At 35.0% G+C, this 23,112-nt stretch overlaps 1 protein-coding gene across 2 annotated transcripts in view; it reads right to left on the minus strand.

Moving 5' to 3' along the window:
- LOC101535776 (ATP-binding cassette sub-family C member 2-like) overlaps nt 1–23,112 on the minus strand; it is an 87,242-nt gene that overhangs the window by 45,658 nt on the left and 18,472 nt on the right. For both annotated transcript variants that reach the window (XM_058661758.1, XM_058661759.1), the window contains 9 exons: nt 20,166–20,343; nt 16,828–17,082; nt 14,064–14,129; nt 11,297–11,434; nt 9,530–9,676; nt 6,416–6,500; nt 6,249–6,315; nt 5,470–5,596; nt 1,202–1,378 (listed from right to left, as the gene is read on the minus strand). In XM_058661758.1, coding sequence (XP_058517741.1) covers nt 1,202–1,378; nt 5,470–5,596; nt 6,249–6,315; nt 6,416–6,500; nt 9,530–9,676; nt 11,297–11,434; nt 14,064–14,129; nt 16,828–17,082; nt 20,166–20,343 — 1,240 coding nt within the window. The remainder of the gene's footprint in view (nt 1–1,201; nt 1,379–5,469; nt 5,597–6,248; nt 6,316–6,415; nt 6,501–9,529; nt 9,677–11,296; nt 11,435–14,063; nt 14,130–16,827; nt 17,083–20,165; nt 20,344–23,112) is intronic.

A 23,112-nucleotide genomic window follows, 5' to 3' on the forward strand; every position in this document is an offset into this window, starting at 1 on the left:
TCTTGGTTGTCTCATACAAAACTCTACATTAATTTTGCTTTAAAATATTAAGTTACGTGTTTCCTCTAAGTACATTATATGAGAAAGAATTTAATTATAAAAATAAAAGCTATAAATGGAAATAGTACTTAATACCTACACTGAATTATTTCGTGTTAGACATTTTTCCTGTTGTTTGTAGTTATATACTATGTGACATCACATATTTTTATAGATTGTTTTATTAACATATTATTCAATGTATTGAGAAAATGTTTGAAGAAGTCACATTTTTGTATAATTCTAGTTATGGCACAACTTTGCTTAGAGAGTCACAAAATGTCAGAAAATATTCAGGGAGAGGAAGAAAAGTTCACACGATACTATTGATAAGGTACATCTGCAAAGTAATGGGGTTTGAATAAAGTAAGCCAAGCTACAAGGTAAGTTTTTGCATTTCCTATATTCTTACTTTTTAGAATTTTATTGCATATCTTTCATCAATCAATCAATATAATGGGTTATGCTTGCTTTCTTCCCAGAAGTAAAATTACTCTGTGAAAATTATTTGTCAATCTATACAGCACACAGAAGTTATACATATAATATACTTTTGTATTTACTGCTAATTAAATCAGATTTTTTTTGTCATGGGTTGGAGTAATCTCTCAAGGTTCACTCACTGGGTCCTCTCTTATTTTGTTTTCACTGAGAGACATTAAATTATTACTGCAATGTGAATGAAATATAGGCCAAAGAGTGAGTCAATTGGTAAACAAGTTCTTTTTAAGTCAGAACCAAGCCAAGACACATTTCTAAAAGCAACTTCTTGGGGCCTCTGCAGAACCTGAGCTAGGTGCCAGCCCTGGAGACAGGTGTCCTATTGAGCTCACCCTTGCCTTAACTTTGTCCACTTACTAGAAAAAGGTCAACATTGTGCCAGCAATTAAAACAAAAGGGCACTGATCTAATCAGAAGGATTTTCACACCTCCATATGGATACAAACAACAGTTTCCTATTGCCCTTGACCCTGACTTCCAGATAGTCAATTGTAAATAATTATGTTATTATGAATAGTGCCATCTCTTTCACAGGAGTACTTCAGTATTTTCTGAAATGTGTATTTTCAGAGGTCTTCAACTGTCAGTAAAATAAGATATCTTTGATTAGCAGAGCTGAGTAAGGTTCATTCCTGCATATAACAGATTATACTTTCCTTACTCTTTCTCCAACTTCAGTTTGATCTCCATTTGGTAACTGCTCCAAATCAGGAAGGAGAGCACAGGCTTCCAAAATTTGCTCGTAAAATTGCTTCTGCATTGTGGAGCCAAAGAGGATGTTTTCTTGCAAAATGCAATTCTGAATCCATGCCTGCTGGGAAACATAAGCCACAGAGCCCTGAAAAAAAAAAAAGGAAGAAGTAAAATAGTATTTTTTAAAGAGTATTATTAACACGGGAACAGGAGAAGTTACATACATCTACAAAAAGGAAAAAACACATGATTTTGCCAATTATCTTTAGAATTTCATTTTTAAAATCCTGTAGGTTACTTTTAAGTGTCGATTCACAGATCATAGTGTCCTAATGCTGCACATGCTAACAGGAGCTCCTTTTCAATGGTAACGTGAGGTTTTTACTTTTTCTGTAAGTTGTATCAAAGTTGTCTGTCCTAGGCAGGGTTTTCTGAAAGAAACTCAGTGTGTTTGTTTGCTGGGACTGCAAGAACAAGATACCATGACTGCGTTACTTAGACAATACAAATTTCCTCGCAGTTCTAGAGGCTGTAGATTTGAGAGGAAGGTATCACAGGTCTGATTTCTTTGGCGGCCTCACTCTGGTTTGTAAATGACTGCCTTCTGTCTGTGTTTCATAAGATCTCTCCTCCGTGTATGCACGTGTGTCCTAATAATAGTCTCTTTTCATATGGACAATAGTCCTCTACTAGTTTAGGGCCCATCTTAGGATGCTAATTAATTCTTTGGATATACCATCTCAAAAAAAGAGTTCTAGTATAAGGTCCTGGGAGTGAAAACTTCACTATATGAATTTAAAAAGAACACAGTCCAGTTCATGTCACCAAGACAGATTTTCAAATGCATATTTGGGACCAACCATTGTGCAAGAATGAAGAGAGATTAGATAAAGAGAGAAAATCACACTGCAGTGCAGACCTGACTGAGCCCTGGGCAGCCCTCCAGAGAGCTACTGAGGCGGATCAGACTCAGAGTTCTCGTGCTAGGCTGGGAAGAGCGGGGACCACAGTGCAGTCAAGGCCAAATGGAAGGAAATGATGTGTTGAAAGAACTCCAGTGGGTGAGAGGCAAGCTCCTCCCAAAAGGAGAATCTGAACAGCACACATCCCCACTGTGTTTTTGACAACTTTATGGGTTGAAAATTGCTAGGGAAGATAGTCCCGTGAGTAGCTTTTTCCTTCTGGAAAAGAAGTTACAGTATTTGAGGTGGAGACTTATCTTTCAACCTGCGGTATAAACTATCTGAACACTGATTTTAGAGCATTTTGACTACTTCACACTCTACAACAATATGAGACATTTAAAGCACTTTCTGAAGTAGACATGTTTGTAACTATTAGCCTTTTGATTTCTTCCAACTATGCAAGATCTCCAGATCAAGGTTTGATATTTAATTCTTTTTTTCGTTGTTGTTGAGCATGTAACACAATGAACGATCTTTGATCAAAAGATAATATAGTTTTAATCTGCCCTGATCATGCACACAAAAAAATTGCTCTTGAATTGTTTTGTGGAGTGGTGTAGCTTTTGAATACAATAGCACATTAATTTAGTTCACAGCTGAAAGAGAATGTGAATACCTGCTACATATTTAAAAAAAGTTAAAGAGTTAAATAATACAAGAACAGAAACTGATGATCATGACAATGGAATATAATATTAAATAGATTCTAAACATCGCATTGGAAAGTGTAACCTTGTATCGGTATTATTGTGAGGAAAAATAGTTAATTAATTCCCAAAGAGATGCAGATTTTTCCTTTATTATTATTATGACTATGGTTTGCTTTTCACAAAGGAAATACATTTTTGTTTCTTTCTAAATAATGAGATTACAATAGGAATTTTGCTAACTAGCTAACGGTCTCCTAAACTCTGATGTTCTAAAAAATAGCAATAAATACTGAACACTTTGTATGAATGGTGTCCACTGTGGACTTTTGATGTTAACAAGAATATGGATCTTCTGCAAGGTCAGGATACACTTATACAGCAGAAAGATGGACTTATGACTGCTTAAGAATGTCTATACTGTGGTAATAATATGGGGGATATCAGCGGAAGGGAGGGACATTTTGGCAAGGGTATAAGAAAAATCCCAGAGCTTATGGAATTGTATCATAAAATAAAAAATAAAACAGAAGGAAAAAAAGAGAATGGGTCTTATAAATCTAGGCAATAGATTTTGAATTCGGTAGTCTTAGAATTAAAAAAATTGTGATTAAAGGGTCTGGCATAGTAGCCTAGTGGCTAACGTTCACGCCTAGCACATGCTGGAATCCCATATAGGTGCCCATTCTAATCCTGGCAGTTCCAGTTCCTCTCTGTCTCTCCTCATCTCTGCATATCTGACTTTCCAATAAAAATAAATAAATCATTAAAAATTTTGTGGTTAAAAAATACCTACTAATGTGGTCAAGTGAAACACAAAAAAATCAGAAAGATACACTCAAAAAAAATCTCTAAGCTCTAAAGGTTAAGTTGGTCAAATCATCATAACGATCACTTAACTAGACAGAATCAAGATAACAAAGATTTGACTTGTAAATTCAGCACAGAGATATCTGGCATAGTATTTCAGAGATCAGAGACCTCCTGAAAGCCAAAGTGGCCAGGTATAAGACAGATGATTTCCTCTGACATGAACATGTGTGATTTAGATAAAGTGTGTTCTCAGCTTTATCATTAGCAATGCATTGTTAGGTTCCTTTTTACCAGTATGAGCACTTTCTTAATTATAGATTCTCAAAGAGACAGAAGATAATCCCTAAATCTTACTATGACAGTCTCAATTATCACAAAGAAAATACTGATAAGCACAATAATTTATAGGGAACTGGAAGGTTCTGTGGCAGCAACTAGGTTATGTCTATGCAATCATATTCAGTGTTCACCCCAGACTTTTCAACTCATTGCCACTATTAATGTATAAAAGTGTAAGCTAGAATTTACATCATTTTAATTAATTCTTAGCTATTTCCAGATAAAAGGTCAGTTCATCTCTAATTGTTTTTCTAACTCTTTCAAAGTAAAATTTACTGGTTGTTAATGTTCTATTTCATGTTGTGTATTTGATCTAAGGCTTGCCATACACATTTCTTTTATATTTTGCTCATCAGACTATGAACTGTGAAAGAAGGAAGGCAATATCTTATACAGGCTGCAATCCTGTGTTCTTGGTTGTAAGTACTAGGTGCATAGTATGTGCATAGTAATTACATGATGAGAGCAGCTAAAAAAAACCTATCAGAATATAATAGGGTATTATATTTTTAAAAGAATATTCAGTGGTAGAGGAAAAGTGAAGACTGATGATTTATAGAAAAATACTGGATAGCAAAAATTACAAAGTATGCAAGGCTATGAAGATATTATACATTAAAAAGCAATTCTGCTCATTGTCTGATATTATCAGAAAAAGTCTATGTTAGATGAGAGGCATGTTGAGAGAAAAGTAATATTAAAAATTAGCCTTTCATGACAGTTTTGGGATCATGAAAGACAAAAGGATAGGAAGAATGATACATTGCAAAGAAATAAAAAAGAAGCTAAAATTGATATCTGTTCAAAAAGTTTTTTTAAGGTAATCTTAGGTATAAACATTCCACATCTTATGAGAGATGGAAAGGAGCTACTGAGCAGTTTTATGTGAATTAATTAAGACTGGAGAAATGCTCATTGGATGCTAGTCCAGTGTTTCAAAAGAGAAAGAATAGATAAAGAGCTTATTTCCTGCTTATCAAAGACCTTTAAAAATAGAACATATGATTGGTAATGGATCTCACCGTGGAACAAAGACTGAATTTTAAATTGATCGTTAATATTGTTGTTTTTGAGATTCTTTCATGGCAAAAATTCTACCCAGGAGCATCTAGGAGGTGGCACAGAAATGAAATGGCCCTGCTTACTTACAGAATTGTGCAATGAGTAACATTTGTAAACCTGATCAAAGCACAGTATAACTCACCATTATTTCTGTATGATTGGCTGCAATTCAGCCAAGACCTTCAGTTACTACAAGCATTCATAACTGATTTGCTAAGGTATTTGGAGTTCAGAATTGTAACTAATCCAACCATGGTTATTAAATTTCAATGGAAACAGAAATATTGGTTGTAAATTAGAAATGCCCATTAAATATTTGCATCAATTCAATTTGACAAATGCTACCGATGACATGCTCTCATTAGCCTCTTAGTCTAGAAGATGATGATAGAATGCAACATTATCTCTACCTTTCTTTGGACGACTCCTGTAAGTTTCTCCATTTCCCCTAGAATGGCAGAAAGCACAGAAGACTTTCCAGACCCAACCTGCCCGACCACAGCCACCAAAGCTCCCTCTGGAATCTTCATATTCAAACTGCAAAACAAGAAAAGGAAAAAGATGACATTGAAACTCTCTGTTACGGTGTTTGAAAAAGTCTTTAGATAAAGGAAAGTGCTCACAGCTTCTGGTTCTTTAAAAGAAAGAAAAAAAAAAAAAACAGGCTTCCAAAATGCAAACCATGCATAAGCAATAAAATGCTGCAAGTAGAGAAATAAAAAGAAAAGGGTGGTACATACCACGAAATTGAAACTTATAGTGATTTTTTAAAAGATTTCTATTTATTTTTAATGCAAAGTCAGATATACAGAGAGGAGGAGAGACAGAGAGGAAGATCTTCTGTCCGATGATTCACTCTCCAAGTGACCACAATGGTCGGTGCTATGCCAATCCGAAGCTAGGAGCCAAGAACCTCCTCCAGGTCTCCCACATGGATGCAGGGTCCCAAGGCTTTGGGCTGTCATCAACTGCTTTCCCAGGCCACAGCAGGGAGCTGCCGGGATTAGAACCGGCACCCATATGGGATCCCGGCACTTTTAAGGCGAGGACTTTAACTTTAACTGCTAGGCCACTGTTATATTAATTTCCATAAATTTGTCTTCTTACACTTTAATAAATAAAAGTTGTGGATATTACAGAACCCAACATTAAATATTCTAAGAAATCTATTCTGGAGAACATCACTTACTGTTTTAATACTGGAATCCCTGTGTTATCCCAAGAGAAGGATGCATTTGTGAATCCAATGGCATAGTCTATGAAGAAGAAGAAGAAAAAGGACAAGAATGGATTTTAGAAGTATTTATCCTATCCCAAAAGTCAAATACATATTGACTGTGAAGAGAAAATGCTGACCTCCTGCATAGCTTGTTTCAATATTCTGAGGAAGAAACTCCTCAGTGTTGAGAAAGTCTTCCAACCGACCCAATGATATCTTAGTCTAAGAAAATAAGCACATAGAATTTATTTGAAGTTCAAGTAGAATGGAAACTACAAAGCATTTGTTATAATTTAGAGCCTGAATAAGATATCTGATGAAAACTGAAGATGTTCATGTGCCATGGAAAGCATGGCTTGAATTGTTTCCGTGCTGCAGGCATCATGTTTCCTAAACGAAAAGGGGGCTTTGAGGTTGGACGACAGAAACTGTTATGCCACCTATTAAGGAAGGCATGTGAAGAAGCAGAATTTCCTTACTGTTTTAGAAAACCCATCTTAACTGTTTAATGATAGAAAGATTAGCTTTTCTCCAGCTTTACGGAGGTAGCTGAAAAATCAAAATTGTACTTAAGGTACACAGTGTGATGTGTTTACATATACTTAGCTTTTTAATGATCACAGGAGTCACATGATAATTCACATATGTATTACCTTTTCTATGGGTAGTGAGAAAACTTAACATGTACTTTCTTAAGAAACATTGAGTAAAGCACTTTTTTAACAGCATTAACCTGCTCAACATTAGGCTTCCACAACTTACTCACTTTAAAACTGAAAACTTGTATCCATCCACTAACTTCTCATTTTCCCACACTTCCCAACAAGACTTTTCAGATGCTGTATGTGAGATCATGCAGTAGCCGTCAATTTGCGTCTGACTTATTCTGCTGAGCATAACATAGTGCTAAGTAGCCGGAAGTGATAGCATATCATTTTTATAAGACTAGGAAATATTTGCATGTGTGTATATATGTATGTACATATATAATAGCAATAAGGAAGACATACATGCACACATATATATGCATTATATTGCATATGAATTATGTATATTTTATTTTATCCATATACTTATATACAATATGCATTTTCTGGGTCTATTTATTTATCAATGAACACTTATGTTCTGCTTAAAAATCAGCTACTGTTAATAAAGCTGTGATAAACATGGGAGAGCTATATTTTCACGGTCATTATTTTATTTTATTTGGAGATAGGCTTAGATGTGAGATTCATGGGACATATTTATGCCTATTTTCAACCTTTTCAGGAAAATATACCCTGTCTTCCATTATGGCTGTGACAGTTCGCTCTCCTGACACTAGCAAGTGAAAGCTCCTTTTTTACTCCTTTTCACCAACACTTGCTTGCTTCTGATGTTTTTGATAATAACTATCATAATTAAGAGGTATGATGTGATATTTCTTTGGGATAAATCAGATAAGGTTTTAATAACAACCTTGAAATTGTTGAATGAAATCTAACAATAAATCAAACTGTTGTTTGGTTTAATAATAATAAATGTCCAATATAGCTAAAAAAAAGAAAAATGTAGTTACTATTAACATAAGTGAAACAGCATTTTTCCCTGGAAGTTATTTAAATAAAATTATAAGTACATTTTTGTTTATGCTGTGCTAGGAGACTTCGGTTTGTAACAGAACTAAGTTTTTTTTTTTTTTTACCATGTGTCACTCAGTACTCATGCTTAGTTTTTTCTTCTCTGATGTTTCGGTTCTCCTTATTTATTAACTGAAGGTGGCAGACTATTGCTAGGAACTAAGCAACAGTTTAGAATTGTATACTTTAACCAGATTCTAATTTTAAAAAGTCACTTAACACAGTTTCATAGGCTCTGGGATTGCCCCAACCCTCCCCGTACCCTCCCCCATGGTGGATTCCTCCACCTTGTTGCAGTATTACAGTTCGAATTTAGTCAAGATTCTTTCATTGCAAACATATACCAAGCATAGAGTCCAGCATCTTATTGTCCAGATAAATTCAACAGTTTCTTGGGAAGACCATCTCTGGTCTGAAGGCAGAGCTGGCAGAATATCATCCCGATCAATTAGAAGCCCCCGCATAACATCAACAACAATTTACAGCATTATGGAATTAACAACTGGCATATTTTTAAAAGAGAAATCTGTTGTGAAAACAGACGTCAAAAGTATCACATTGGTAGCACTTCCATGCCTTCTGTTGGCTATTACATGTAAATGTAAATGTAATATGAAAAAATAGGGTTTAACAACACAGACATGACTTAGTTGTTATTTACTCTTGAGTTGTTTTGCTTTATTCAAATAACAACACAATAATTTGAAGACAAATTCTTAGGCCAAAGAGTTGATGCCAATAAGCAAATTCTTCCTTCCTTTCTTTTCTTTCCCTCTTTCTTTCTTTCTTTCTTTCTTTCTTTCTTTCTTTCTTTCTTTCTTTCTTTCTTTCTTTCTTTCTCTCTGTCTTCTTTCTTTTCTCTCTTTTACTTTCTTTCTTTCTTTGAACCAAGGTTTGAGGGAAAAGCATTCAGTGAAGTATGTACAATAAATATTTTTATTACAAAACAGTCAAGGCACTCACAGTTCTGGATTCCCTGTGTTCTTACCAGTCTCCTGCTCATTGTGGTATCTAAATAGACTCCAGAGATGGAAGATAACCCAGTATCTTGCAGTCCGGCTGTTGACAGACTATTATTATCAGCACACTTTTCTCCCTGCTTTTTCATTCATTACAGATGGATTGTTCTGAACCCTGAGACAACATTCAAATCTAGTTTCCTGCAAAGCATCTGCTTAGAAATTCACAGGTGCAAGCAAAAAATGAACCTTGTGATGGCATAGTGGCTAACACCAGTTTTCAAAAAGCTAAGCAAAAGAAAATAACATTTAAGGAATGTTATATAATAAAATATTTAAAAGTTATTTTTATGGGGGGAACGTAAGGAAGGAAGAGATAATTCTTTCTATTGCATCTTGTGCCCCAGATATAGGGATACTGATTTTGACAGTTGCATTAAACAATCACAAATGAAATCAGACTGAGGGAGAAAACACAATTTATGTTAATCAAAAAATTATGTCTATGTATGGATATATTAACCATTACTGATTGATCCATCACATATTATATACATGTATTAGGGTATTTACTAAAACCCCAACTAAAAGATACAATGAACATTTAAAGAAAGAAAGTTTGTAGAATTCAATAGAAGGATGGTTCTTAGTAATGATACTCTGACTATACCTGGACCACAGCCGAAATTACTTCTGGCAAATCAAACAGAGGAATCCTCAAAATATTAAACAAAGACACAGATGTGAACACTTTAGTGGCTGTTAAAATGTTTCCTTCATCCAGTAAGAAATAGATACCAAAGGTAGACAGAGATACCTAAAAAAGGCAAATGTTATTTTTTCTCACATATGTGTTGCTAATAACATTGAATTAGTCATTAAAAATTGATCTTTTCGTTTGTTTACTGAAACATGATACTATAGCTGAGCAAAATACACAGATTTAGGACACATCATGAAATCATGGATCTTAGACGAGGATACCCTTGACACCACATGACTCAGCTCTTTTCAGACATGACATATTTTACTGAAAGAAATACTATCATTTAAAATATGCACCATGTGTGGGAATTTGAAGTAGTGATTCCATTGCTGTTTGGGATGTCCACATCTCATATTAGAGTGCCTGGTTGGAGGCTTGTATATACCTGTGGACATCCATCTTTCTGGTAATGCACACCATGGCTCAAGCATTTGGGTCCCTGCAACTTGCATAGGAGAGCCAGGATTGACTTTAGGCTCCTGGCTTAGGGCATTTAGGGAAGGAACCAAATAGAATCTCCCTCTCTCTCTTTCTTTCAAATAAAAGAAATAAATAATAATATTGCTAAATAGATATACAAATTTGTATTGTCTCTAAAATAGTTTTATATACACATATTTCCACATTGCATGTGTGTATTATAACTTGTATGCAATAATGTTTATGTTGAATATTGAATTAACTGAAAAACATATAAAGCAATAACATGTTAAGATATGTCAAGATGAATATTTATTCTTTTAATTTTTAATTTGCTCTTTTGGAAAAGAAAACCAACATTCATTTATACATCAGAATATATCACATACATAGTACAGGCTAAAGTTAATGCCACTTTGTCCTTTGACCAAAATGTTTCAAATATGGATATTGCTTTCTTATTCATAATACTCACCTGCTTATTTAAACAAAAACATTTTAAATTTGTCAATAATGGTGACACTTCGGACTCTCCTTTATTTCTCCTGCACCCTGAATAATAATTCAGATAAAAACTGATGCCCCAGTTACAGATGCATTGGTTATTCTGTGGCTCTTCCCCCATTGTTTCAACCCCTAATTTTAACAACATAGTTCTCTGAGGTTTACAGGTTATAGTAGAAGGAGTACGGCCTTATCACATATGGATTCACCCACAAATACTAACTCCAGGCCACTCAGGGTGTTCCAATAGCTATCAAATTCCATTTCCTCTTTTGTAGTCATAAAACCAATGCCATATTATTCTGAGAATGAATAAGAGTAATGTATATAATTTGTCTGGTACACAATAAAAATGTTTAATTGATGCTACTTTCCACCTCTACATTATGTGCCTTTGAATACCGCTTACAAATCAAACTTTAAATCAAAATAAACTGGAATGAAATAAAGCTGGATTTCATAATCAAACTGGAATGAAACTCTGAAACACAGATTATATTTTTGAGAATGAGGAAGATATATGCTCAATTTGTGAGAAACGTGTAAATAGATGAAATCCTACATATGAAAACTATAAAACAATGAGATTGCAAATGATATTTTTCCATTCTCCAACACTGTATTTCTTGAAATTTTTAATTCAGGCTTAGATAACTTTTATCATATTCACCTTAATTATAGATAATTTTGGGATCAATTTGTACATTAAATTTTGAAATTAAAATAGGCGATATTATGTACACTTACCAAGAAGGGCATGAAAGTTAATGCCAGCATAGTAAACACAGCAAGATACCTAGTTGATTTTTGAAACTTCAGTTCATCATCTCGAATTTCTACAACCTTTTTTCTGTAGGCAGGTTCCCACGCATAAAGTTTCAAGATCTGTAAAGGAATCAGTCACCATTTGGCAGTCAACATCACAGAAGAGAAAACAAACAAACAAACACAATACACCAGACACACACAATTGTGAAAGTACTAAAGATGGTATGTACAGAAAAGAAAAACGCTTTTACTTTTAGCTGAATCAAAACGTTTCCTTAAATTACAGATTTTTTTGAAGGGTGGGAGGGAAGGGAATCACTTTGACCCTGTTACTACTCATCAACAACTTATTTCTGATACACTCTGGCAACTTCCCAGCTTCAGGCTGTTAGTCCAGAGCAGTTTCTGTCTGGCTAAATCTATCCCCCTGGTGGCCGGCCTACTTCTCACCTCTGTCTACTCCTTTATTCTTTCTAGCTAAGCTCATTGTCTTTGCAATTTCCCTACAAATGATGTTTGGAGAGTTCAACTGATGCTCCCATGAGGACTGGTGTTTTGAGATAGTGAGGTATTTTCTGTCATCTTTGGGGAAGTGGGATCTCTCACTGGCACATTGTGTATATTGTGGAGTGAGATAGGCACACATTCACATTGCAACTGTTTTTCACTTCATGAATCTGATTGAGCTGCAATGTCCAGCTGTTTGGTCAGACATTAGTCTAGAGTTGACCCTCAGGCATTTTTGGGATGTTTTTAATATTTAACTTGGCAGTCTTTGAGTAAAGCACATCACTGCCCATGCTATCAGTCAAAGGTCTAGTAAGAAAAGCAGAAGTTCCTTAATGAGAAGGAAATCAAGCTCCAGACAAAGCATTCAGACTCAAGATGGCAGCAGCAAGTGTTACCAGAATGTTCTACGGATGTCAGATTAATCAGTCTCCTGAAACACATGTATCAATTCTTTCAGATAAATCTCATTTGCACTCTGGCTTTCATTGGCTTTGTAAACATTGAGATGTCACTTTAAAAGCTCAGTATTGGGGTATATGATATATATTTCAGCAAACATAAAGTGATAAACATAATGTCTGGCAAATAGAAAATGTTCCATAAATGGTAGCTATTATCAATCTTTTCAGAGAGGGATTTGGGACACTTGTTATCAGACCTCAGGGATTTCTGGCTTCTTCCACTTTTAAAGATGTATTATTTTGTATTGGAAAGGCAGATTTACAGAAAGAAGAGACTTAGAGAAACATCTTTCATCTGTTGGCTCTCACTCCAAGTTGCCACAAGGACCAACTGAGTCAATCTGAAGTCAGGAGCCAGGAGTTTCTTCTAGAGTCTCCCATGCAGGTGCAGGGTTCCTCGGCTTTGGGCCAGTGTCTACTGCTTTCCCAGGCCACAAGCAGGGAGCTGGGCAGGAAATGAAGCAATTGGGATAGGAACCGGCACCCATATGGGACGCAGGCATGTGAAAGGCCAGGAATTTAAACACTGGGCTACGGTGTCTAGCCTGCTGCTTCCACTTTTAAGCTATCATAATTGATTGGCATTTGGAATGATTTTCTAGGCTAATAAAGCCGGAGTTTCTATCTGAAGTGTTGGAGTTTGATCAACTCTTGGGGAAATATTTTTCTTTTTTGTCTACATGATCTAGTCTAGCTGATAATGCAAAATTTGGCTTTGAGAATATCAGTATTTAACATGTACACATATACACTGTGATATAGGTTTTTGGACTAGCTAACCTACCAAGAGACACATTTAGAACTGGGATGTAGAACCATCCTAAATAATCAGCAAAATTTCAGAGCAGCTTAAGGTTACACTTAATTTCTCAAGGATGCATGACTTCCCTTTCATGGCACCTTTGATCTAACAGTAAATTTTAGCTCATTAATTCATACATTGATGAAAATTCTGAAGTACAGTACACAGAGCATTTAGAAATTCCAGCAAATCTGTGTGTGTATGTATGTGTAAATTATATCTTGTGCATTAAATAATGTAAGTGCCATAAAGAGGGAATTCTTACGCAATTTTCAATGCAGATTTTGCCCCATGAAAAGAAGACAGTATATTTTAAGTTTATGATACCGGTGCAACAGAATTTGAAATGATACATATAATTAAAGGAAACATTTGTGAAGTTTCATTCATTTTAGGTTAGACAAGTAAATTGGGCAGCTTTCCTGAACAAAATTAATTTGCAATGTAGCTTTTGTGGAATTTCATCTGTAAGATTATTTCTACCTGATATAAAAGAATTCTAATAATACATAACATATCCCATTTATAAATCTGCCTTCACACTGATAACAATGTTATTGCCACTCTTATACACTTCATTTCCTCTTTTCCACATATTTTCTTAAAATGAGCAAGATTTTTTATCTTATAGGATATACATATTTGGCTGAGTGACATAAAAAGAAAATGGCTGCATTTCTACTTAGCTTTGCATTTAAATCATATTTTAGTAAAAGACTCCCTTTAATCCAAAATCCGTCCTCAACAGTGACATACATTAGGAGGCATCAAAAGCTCATGGAAAATGACACCAAATGATTAATTCACTTTGTTGCAAAATCTGAAACCTTTGCATTTATTTCACAATATGTATTTAACATCACCTTTTAAATAATCTCTTGGCTATTATTGTGAGATCAGTGTGAACTTCACATACTGAATACTTTATTGCCATACTCTGAATAGTAAAATCAAAACTATCTTTTGTTATTACCTTAATTCCATGAAAGATTTCTTTGAGTAGTTTTATCTGTTTATCTTTGTTCTTCGTTTGGCTTTTCTATTTAATGGAAAAAAAGGAAAATCATATTGTGGAGTAAATTTTGTACTTAATATTCACATATTTTCAAAATACAGTCAAGTTTTTTTATATAAGACTTAGTTTGGAAAAGCATTTTAATATTTAAACATTGTTATTCTTTGACCATGTTAAAAAATATTTATAAACAGGTAACTTAAAAGTAGCAGTAGTTACATTGAACTCAAGGTAAAAGCAGTTGCTTGCAATGGATAATCAAAATAATGTTCATGTTCTACTAAAATGGCCTAAATTTCCAAAAACCTCCATATAATCTAAATAGATCAATATTTTTCTGTAACAGAAATGACACAAAACTAAAAATTTCTAAATCTTTCATTAGTTCTTTGTCAATTAAGCAATTAAAATGCGTATTTTATTTATCTATTTCTTTTTCTTGGAGACAGGGAAGGAGAGTAAGAGATTCATTGCGTATTCCCTGGCTCACTACCAATTGTCTTCAGTACTAGGGCTGAGACATTCTGAACTCAAGTGTCCAAAACTCATTTTGAGCCTCCTGATTGGATGACAAGGGCCTGAGTATTTAAGCTGCCGCCTGTGGTCCCTCAGAGTGAACATTCTTGTAAGGGTGTAATCCAAAGCAGAGTCAGGGTTGGATTCAGGGAGTCCTAATGGGATGCGATGGGCCAAGCAGTGTCTCAATGACTGTACTAAATGCCCAACATTTTCAGAATGTACATTTGCCAATGTCAACTTTTTATTTATGCCAATTCTGTATGAATGTGTAGTTACCAAATCACAATATTTTAATTTTATATGTATTTCTTATAAGGATCCCCTGCAGTAACATAGACACTTTGTATTATAATACAAATGGCTGTATCTTCCAAAGGCCCCATTTACAAGTCAGTACTCTAATAATACTGCTTTTGCTATTTAAAAGCATACTCTTAAGTATCTTTGCACATAACACTAGATTCCATGACCATTTTAAAGCTCTAGATCATCCCAATAACGTATTTCCATTTCTAATAAACAGATTTAAATGTTATTGCTTAAAATGAGATATATATTTGTAAAAACTAATTAAAACATGTTCATTTTAATTAAAAGCAAACCTGCCATTCTAAGTACTAGTGCTTAATACTTCTTGTTTATACTTATTGCTTTTAGGTTTCATCTTTACTGACAAGCTGTAATTTGTTTGAAAATTTCAAAGAACTGTTGAAATGCAATGTAAATTTTCACCCTTTAAACATATTTAAATTGTAAACCAAAATCTTCTCCTTCCATATAATTCCACTATTGCTCCTTTATTTCTAGAGTACTTCTGTGCTGATACACATAGTTTTCTGGTATTTATCTTCATTTATTATTCATTACACACCTGTGCATAGGAAACACATTTTAAAAACTAGACTAATGATATGTTTATTTATATTCATGACACATTTGTGGATGTGTGAGTTAGTTTTTTAGTGGAGTCCTTCCTTACGCTAGGGTTGCACTTTCTGTCATTTCAGTTACCCATGATCAACCATGGCCTAAAAATGAGAAATTAAAATTCCACGAATCAATGCTTGGGAAACATTAAATTCTGTGCTCTTCTGAGTATTGTCATGAAAACTGATGATCCACTTCATTTGTATTGGGATTTGAATCATCCTTTTGTCAGAAAATCCTGGCAACTAAGGAAGGCCTGGTATCCACATGTGTATGTTTCTTAAATTAACTTCATCACAGTGAGTTGTGATGTCTCTATTCCTATAGCATAGTGCCCTGTGCCTGACATATGGTAGAATATCAAAACATTTGTTGACAGTAAGGTGAATGATAAAATGAATTAATCCTGTGAAGGACTGCAATGAACCTTCTGCATGTGTCACCCTTTGCTCTCTGCAAGCCACGGGTCCCCACCTTCAGACAACCCCACATGTCTGATCCAAGGCTGTGCATATTCTGAACCCACTGCTTCATGTATCTTTGGCTCAGATGCTCACTTAGATTACTCCCCTGCCCTAGTGATAGATCATTTTCTTCCCAGAACCTTCCTGCTGCTGTAAGTAATATGGCATGCTTGTTTCCCCTAATACCTTGCTACATTTCTTCATAAAGAAACTACCACAACTACCTCTATGGAAGACACAGAGGAAGAGATTTCAATGTGCTATTTCATTCCTCAAGTGCTTGTGATGATCATGGTTAAGCCTGACTAAATCAAGGATCCTAGAACTCCATCTGGATCTCTCGCATTGGCAGCAGGAAGCCTAGAATTTGGGCTGTAATCCACTGCCTCCCAAGATCATTAGCAGGAAACTGAGTTGTTAGCATGGAAGTAGCAGGCCTGGAACCAGGCAGTCTGATATGAGAAGTAGATGTCCTAAGCTGTAGCCACAATGTCCACCTCTGTATGGATCTAGTTCCTTTCTTTTTCTTTTTTTTACTTGTTTGATGTCCATCGGACCCTTCAGCCCTATAGGAGCTGGGATTTGACTTAAGGATAAATATCTTTCCCATATTGCTTGAATGAGTGAGTAATTTTGGAAAGTTTCCATTTAGAACTTTTATTTTCCATATAATATATAAGTACAGAATTCATACACACACACACACACACACACACACACACACACACATATAGTTAGCTAGATGGTTGTTTTCAACTCAAACCAGAAATCCAGCTTGTTTGACATGTGTAATGAGACAGCCAGTTCCTTACCTTTAGCTTTTTTATTCTAATAGCCACGAAAACATTTATTGGTATAACAAGCACCAGGATTGCCATGCCTGCTAACACTGCTGGACCCAGCTCCTGCCAGAGTAGTAATATGGTCAGCAGGATTTGAAATGGAGCTGACCAAAGGAGATTGAAGCTAGCTGTGAAATCCATGAGCTGCTGGGCATCTGATGACATTAAGTTAATAATTTCCCCTGTGGAGTTTTTTTGCCGAGAAGCGTTTGATAAAACAAGGGCCTGATAAAATAAAAATCAAAATATTTGAGAATTCTGCAGATTGTGAGGCATGTTTATAATCAAGGAATGAAAATTTTTAATATACATTTTATATATTTAGAAAATATGCACAAATATTAAAGTACTGGGATCATATGTAAACAGACAACAAACCAAGGAGATAAAATTACTGACCAAAATTTACAGCACTGGAATCTACTGAGTGTGTTCACAGAGTCACATTTAGCTAAATCTTGCGGTCAAGATTTCTTCCCAAGTGATTAAACGCCCTCAATAAGTTGTTAAGTTACAAACCTCTGGTGATTTCTATAGTGAACCTCTCCATTGATAGCCCCTCTGTAATGCCACACCGTTCAAATGCCTTGAGTATTAAAGCATACCAACCAATCAATGAGTACTGATGAATGCACTTTTCTAAAAGGTGCAGAACTTTAAAACAGAATCTCAGTTTTCAAGGTAGAGACTGCGTGCTTGTGTAGTGAAAAACACCCACCGCACATATACACACATAGGTGGATTTTCAGTGTAAAACCGGCTCGAAATAGCCATGGAAAGCTGAAAAAGCTTTGTGGAGCTTACCTTTCCACCTGTGTATATTATGACTATTTTGTGCCTGTGTGCTGAATCCAACATCCTTAAGCATAACTAATGCTAACCTGGAACTAAGAGTTCTGATAGAAATCCGTTAGTTTGATTCTCTGCCCGTATAGCATTGCCAGTGAACACCCACGTACTGAGGAAATCATACCTATACTGGGCAATGAGGCAAGCAGTCATTCATATAGCAAAACCTTTTGGCAGTTTCCATTGCATTGATTTGATGAAGCTGGGGATAGCAATCATAAATGAGATACGAGACTCGAATTTTGTTTATTAAGTGAATGAATAGCAGAGAGGAGAAGCCTAGATGGAAAATAATTATCAAGGATCCTCAGTGGAACTCCTTTTTAACATTGTCTAACTAGTAGCAAAAGGGCTTAAACCAAGATGGGCCACAGCACCAAGCAGAGTGGTGGTGGTATAGCTTTGAGAGTTGTTGTATAACGGCATCCCCACAAATGTGGAACTTCACGGCTAGGGTAATATTCAATCCTTGTTTTCATGTTTGACACAGTAAAGCACAGACATTTCTGCTACTAACTAGTCAGGGGAAGTTGTGTATGACAAAACAGAAACCCCTGAACCTATGCAGCTGTATTATGAAAAATGAAATGTAAAAAAAAAAGAATAAAACTGCTATATGAGACATGAGAAAAGCTAGCCAACTTCAATAGTTACGAGTTCATCAATATCTCCTCCAAATAGAGCTCAGTAACTTTCCCTTGGAGGTTGATGACAAGCTAATATTGCAAATTAAACAAGAGAAATCTAAGTGCTGTTTCTAATTTTAATAAGAAAATCGCAATTGTTTATCATTTCAAAACTGAATGTGTCAAAAACATTACAGAATCCTGGACTAGTAAATACCTCCAGTCTCTGGTATGTGGGGTATGTCAAGCAATAATTTTCCATTAAAAATACATTTTTTAACAATACAAAGGGATGCCTATAGCTCAATTTCTGCTCACAACTGTACACAAAATTGCAGTATACTTAAGAAATATATATCTGTGTGGAATTGGAAGTTTAGAAAAAAACTTTCTCCCAAATTAGAAAAAAATGCATTTCAGAAAGTGAAATGATGAAAAAAAGTTCAAGGAATACAGATAAGTTTCAAGGTCTAGCACATGCATTCACCTTCACACACACGTATGTGTGCACATAAGGATATAAGGATATTTATATAATACTGTATCTATATGAATATACACATATTTATTCCAATTTACAATTCTTTAACATTTAGAACAATGAAGACACAGTCTCTAGAACAAAAGGCCACAACATGCAAGCTCCATCTCTACATTTTAATGACTTTTATTGACCATAGGCAGCTCAATTGCCCTCAGTGGAAGTTATTTTTTATATATATTGACATTATAGCTACAGCTAGAACTAAATACAACTCTATGAACATAAAAGTGTTTAAAATAATACACAGAAATATGTGCTTATGTATAAAATGTATAACCATAGAAAATGATATTGTACTGTGTATTTTTATAGAAGAAAAGACTCTGCATGTTTTAACCACAAAGAACAAAATTAATGTCTATCCTGATTTGAACATATGCAAAATATGTGCATGTATCAAAGCTCAGATGATATCCATAAATACCATATTTTAAAGTATCATGTAAAAATAAAGAAATCCAAAATAATACATGTGCACACACCCACACACATTTTACAAGAATGCTGAGAAATCATTACAGAAAAATAGTAAATGTTTTCTGTGAATGAAAGAAATTTTCTAAGAGTCTTGAAAGTACTTGCTAAACTAATTTTAAAAATCACTTGCTGTTATCTTGGTCAAATTTATTAATTATAAGGATAAATAGACATCCTGAAAATCACCCAAACAAGAAAAGTAATCTGAATAGGACAGGTCATCATGAGATGGTGATGATGGAAGTGTGGTTTCCCCTCTGTCACACCTTCAAATTGGTAGGAAGAATGGTAACAGTGGAACCTGGGGTCTGTGAGAGGGTATTTAAATATCTAACCAATGAAAATAAACATTGTTCTAGAAATTTGAATAATATCTTAAATCTATTAAAATTAAGTCCATTTATCTTTAAATTCACATAGCTCATTGCTGAGACCAAAGCACAGATATATTTTTGTGACAAATGTGTATATATACATATAGTACAACATACTTTATGAGGAATTAATAAATTAGGATGAGAGCTACAATGTAAAAATATTATGTAGCCATTAACTTGTTAAGTGATATAATGTTAGACAATGGTTATCATTCAATTTAATAGATTAGGGTTAAATAGAAGGCATAAAGACCAAAGGAAAAAGTAGCAACAGAGAAATTTGAATATTGTTGAGTCAAACTTCTTGTAAAGAAAGACAAATGCATGTACAAAGAATAAGGATGTTAAACTACAGTGTTCTATTTTTTCTAATCACTTTATGCATGTATAAGGGAGCAGTCCATTTATAAATTGGAAATTCATTAGGTTCTTTACCTTTTTGTAGATCAATCCAATTACAGCTGTTCTTATTTTTGCAGAGGTGAGCAAGTTAAAACGCTGATATTGCTGAAGAATCAGACTTTGCAAAAACACTACAACAAAAAGTGCCACTGCATAACCATATCCACTCCAGCCAGATTCTGAGCTCTGTTCACAGAAAATGATCATTTGCCTGAATGTCAGAAAAATTAAGAAATAGAAAGAAATGTCAAGCATTTGAAATAATTAAATCTTAGTGAATGATAACTACTGTAAAAACATTATGCAATCACACACACACACACACACACAGAGTTTCCTGTAGGTTCTTTTTAAAATTATTTGCTGAATTTAGCATCTTTCATCTTTTCCTTTTGTTAAAATTCAGGCATTAGACAATGAATGAAATCTATAATTATGTTCATCTTATTAAATAATTGCTCTAATCTAATGTGAGAAAATTTGAGACAGAGACATTTAAAGCTTCTTCTTTTTGAAAGTGATTCATTCTTCCAGATATGACAATCAGAATTTAAAGAGGTTGACCATTAATGATGGAACATGTATTCAGTGTTTTTGATGGTTTAATTTATAGTTTAAGTTTGGATTTTTTTTTAATTTGAGGAGAGAGATATTGTCAGGGTGAAGATGGGGTGAAGAGAGGTGAGAGAGAGAGAGAAAGAGCAAGAAAGAGGATTGAGGCTGGAAGTCAGGGACCCCAGCATGCAATTCAAGGAGGTGGATGGCAGGAGCCCAAGGCATTACTTTAAGCTTGTCTAATTTCTCTCTTCTGCTTTCCTGATTTACTCTTAAGTTTACAGATGCCATGTTCACTCTGATTAGGACCTAGTGTGAGTACCCAAATGAAGATGGTTCTCATTATAATTCTCTTGGTTTCTTCTGAATCTCAGCTAAAATGATGATTAAAATACAGAATTTATGATAACCACCTTAAAAAAATTATTGGAAAGCCAGATACACAAAGAGGAGTAGAGATAGAGAAGAAGATTTTCCTTCCGAATATTCCCTCCCCAGGTGACTGCAACTGCTGGACTGTGCTGATCTGAAGCCAGGAGCCAGGAACTTCTTCTAGGTCTCCCATGCAGGTACAGGATCCAGGGAGCTGGATGAGTAACGGGGCTCCCTGGATTAGAACCAGCACTCATATGGGATCCTAACACTCTCAACGCGAGGACTATAGCTGCTAGGCCACTGTGCTGTGCCCTATGATATCCACATTATATTGAAATTTTACATGTGATCTCACTTTTAAAACTGCATTTATGTAATTGAAAACAATACAATTCTGCATATCTGCAGTTTCATTATTTCACCTAATGGTGAATATATTTTAGCTTATATTCAGATATCGTATGTTAATATTTTGCCACTCTTAGTTTATTTAACTATTTCATTTATTTCCTAGATAAGAGGAATAATGTAAGCTATTTTGTAAATATAGCTTCTTGGGCCCAGCACGATAGCGTAATGGTTAAGGTCCTCGCCTTGCATACCCGGGATCCCACATGGGCACTGGTTCTAATCCCAGCAGCCCCGCTTTCCATCCAGCTCCCTGCTTGTGGCCTGGGAAAGCAGTCGAGGACGGCCCAAAGCTTTGGGACCCTGCACCTGCATGGGAGAGAAGCTCCTGGTTCCTGGCTTTGGATTGACTCAGCTCTAGAAGTTGCAGCTGCTTGGGGAGTGAACCATCGGAGGGAAGATCTTCCTCTCTGTCTCTCCTCCTCTCTGTATACCTGACTTTCCAATAAAAAAATAAATAAATCTTAAAAAATATATATAGCTTCTTCTCATGAACTCAAGAGATAATAAAAATACCTTTGCCATTATAAATAGCTATAAAAATAATAAATAAAAAATTATAATAATTATTATAAATAGCCATTTGTGAGTAAATCATCAGTTTATCAGAACCAAAAGGAAATCATATTGAGTAAGGCTATTTATGTAAATTTTTCTTGATGAATATTGAATTGTAAAGCTCATTCTTTATATATATATTCTTATTTTTAAAGAGAGCATTTAAAGTAAATTTCTATTATTTTCTATCTTTTGTTGAAGGTTTGAACACATAGGTAACATGTAAGCAATCAAAAGCTATGTTGACTGGCAAATTTTCAAGCAGGCAAAATTTTTAAGAATTCTTCAAAAATATTTTATTAAAATCAGACTTTAGAATCAAGTATGCCAGTGTTTTCAAACTAATATGAAGGTCTCTATTTACTGAGAATTAATTGAAACATTGAATATTGTAGGTGACTCAATTTATTCCATACCTGGTGTGGATATTTTAGCAACAGGAGATTCCATAAAGGTTTATTTACTATAGTTGGAAGGCAGGTGACAGAGGGTTAAGAGACACAGAGAGATCTTCCATCCACTGGCTCACTCCTAAGGGCAGGAGCCAGGCACTTCGGGTTCTCTGTTGTGGGTGGCAGGGTTTCAGGAACTTGGACATCATATGCAGAGATTGGAACTGTGGGCGAGGGTAGGCACAAGGACTGAACAGGATCCTACGTGGATCTTCCTTGCCAACGCCAGTTCTGTGCTGCTAAAAGGGTTTTTAGGAGATGCTATCCTTCGGAACACAAAATCATCTTCACAAAAGCAACTTACTAAGTGCCTAAGAGTTAAATTTCCTGAAAGAGGAGTACTAGTCACACTATTGTGAAAATATCTATCATTAGCCATTTGATTTCCTCAGAAAAGCAAGAAACTCAGTGCCTGTTAGCAGGTATCTGCGTGTTTCTACAAAACTAAATCAGGAAATACTAAAAATAGACTATGTTTCATTTATAGAAAGGAACAGTAAAACTAGGTTGATGAATTAGACATAGATTCTGTTTTGTTTGAATGACATAAAGTTGGGAGAGGGAAGAGCAAACACAGCAATCAAATAGGACCATGCCTCTTCTGCTAGGAAATTAATGAAGGCTATATTTTC

Source organism: Ochotona princeps, chromosome 3 (genome assembly GCF_030435755.1).
Source record: "Ochotona princeps isolate mOchPri1 chromosome 3, mOchPri1.hap1, whole genome shotgun sequence".
In the NCBI taxonomy this organism is placed as follows: Eukaryota; Metazoa; Chordata; class Mammalia; order Lagomorpha; family Ochotonidae; genus Ochotona; species Ochotona princeps.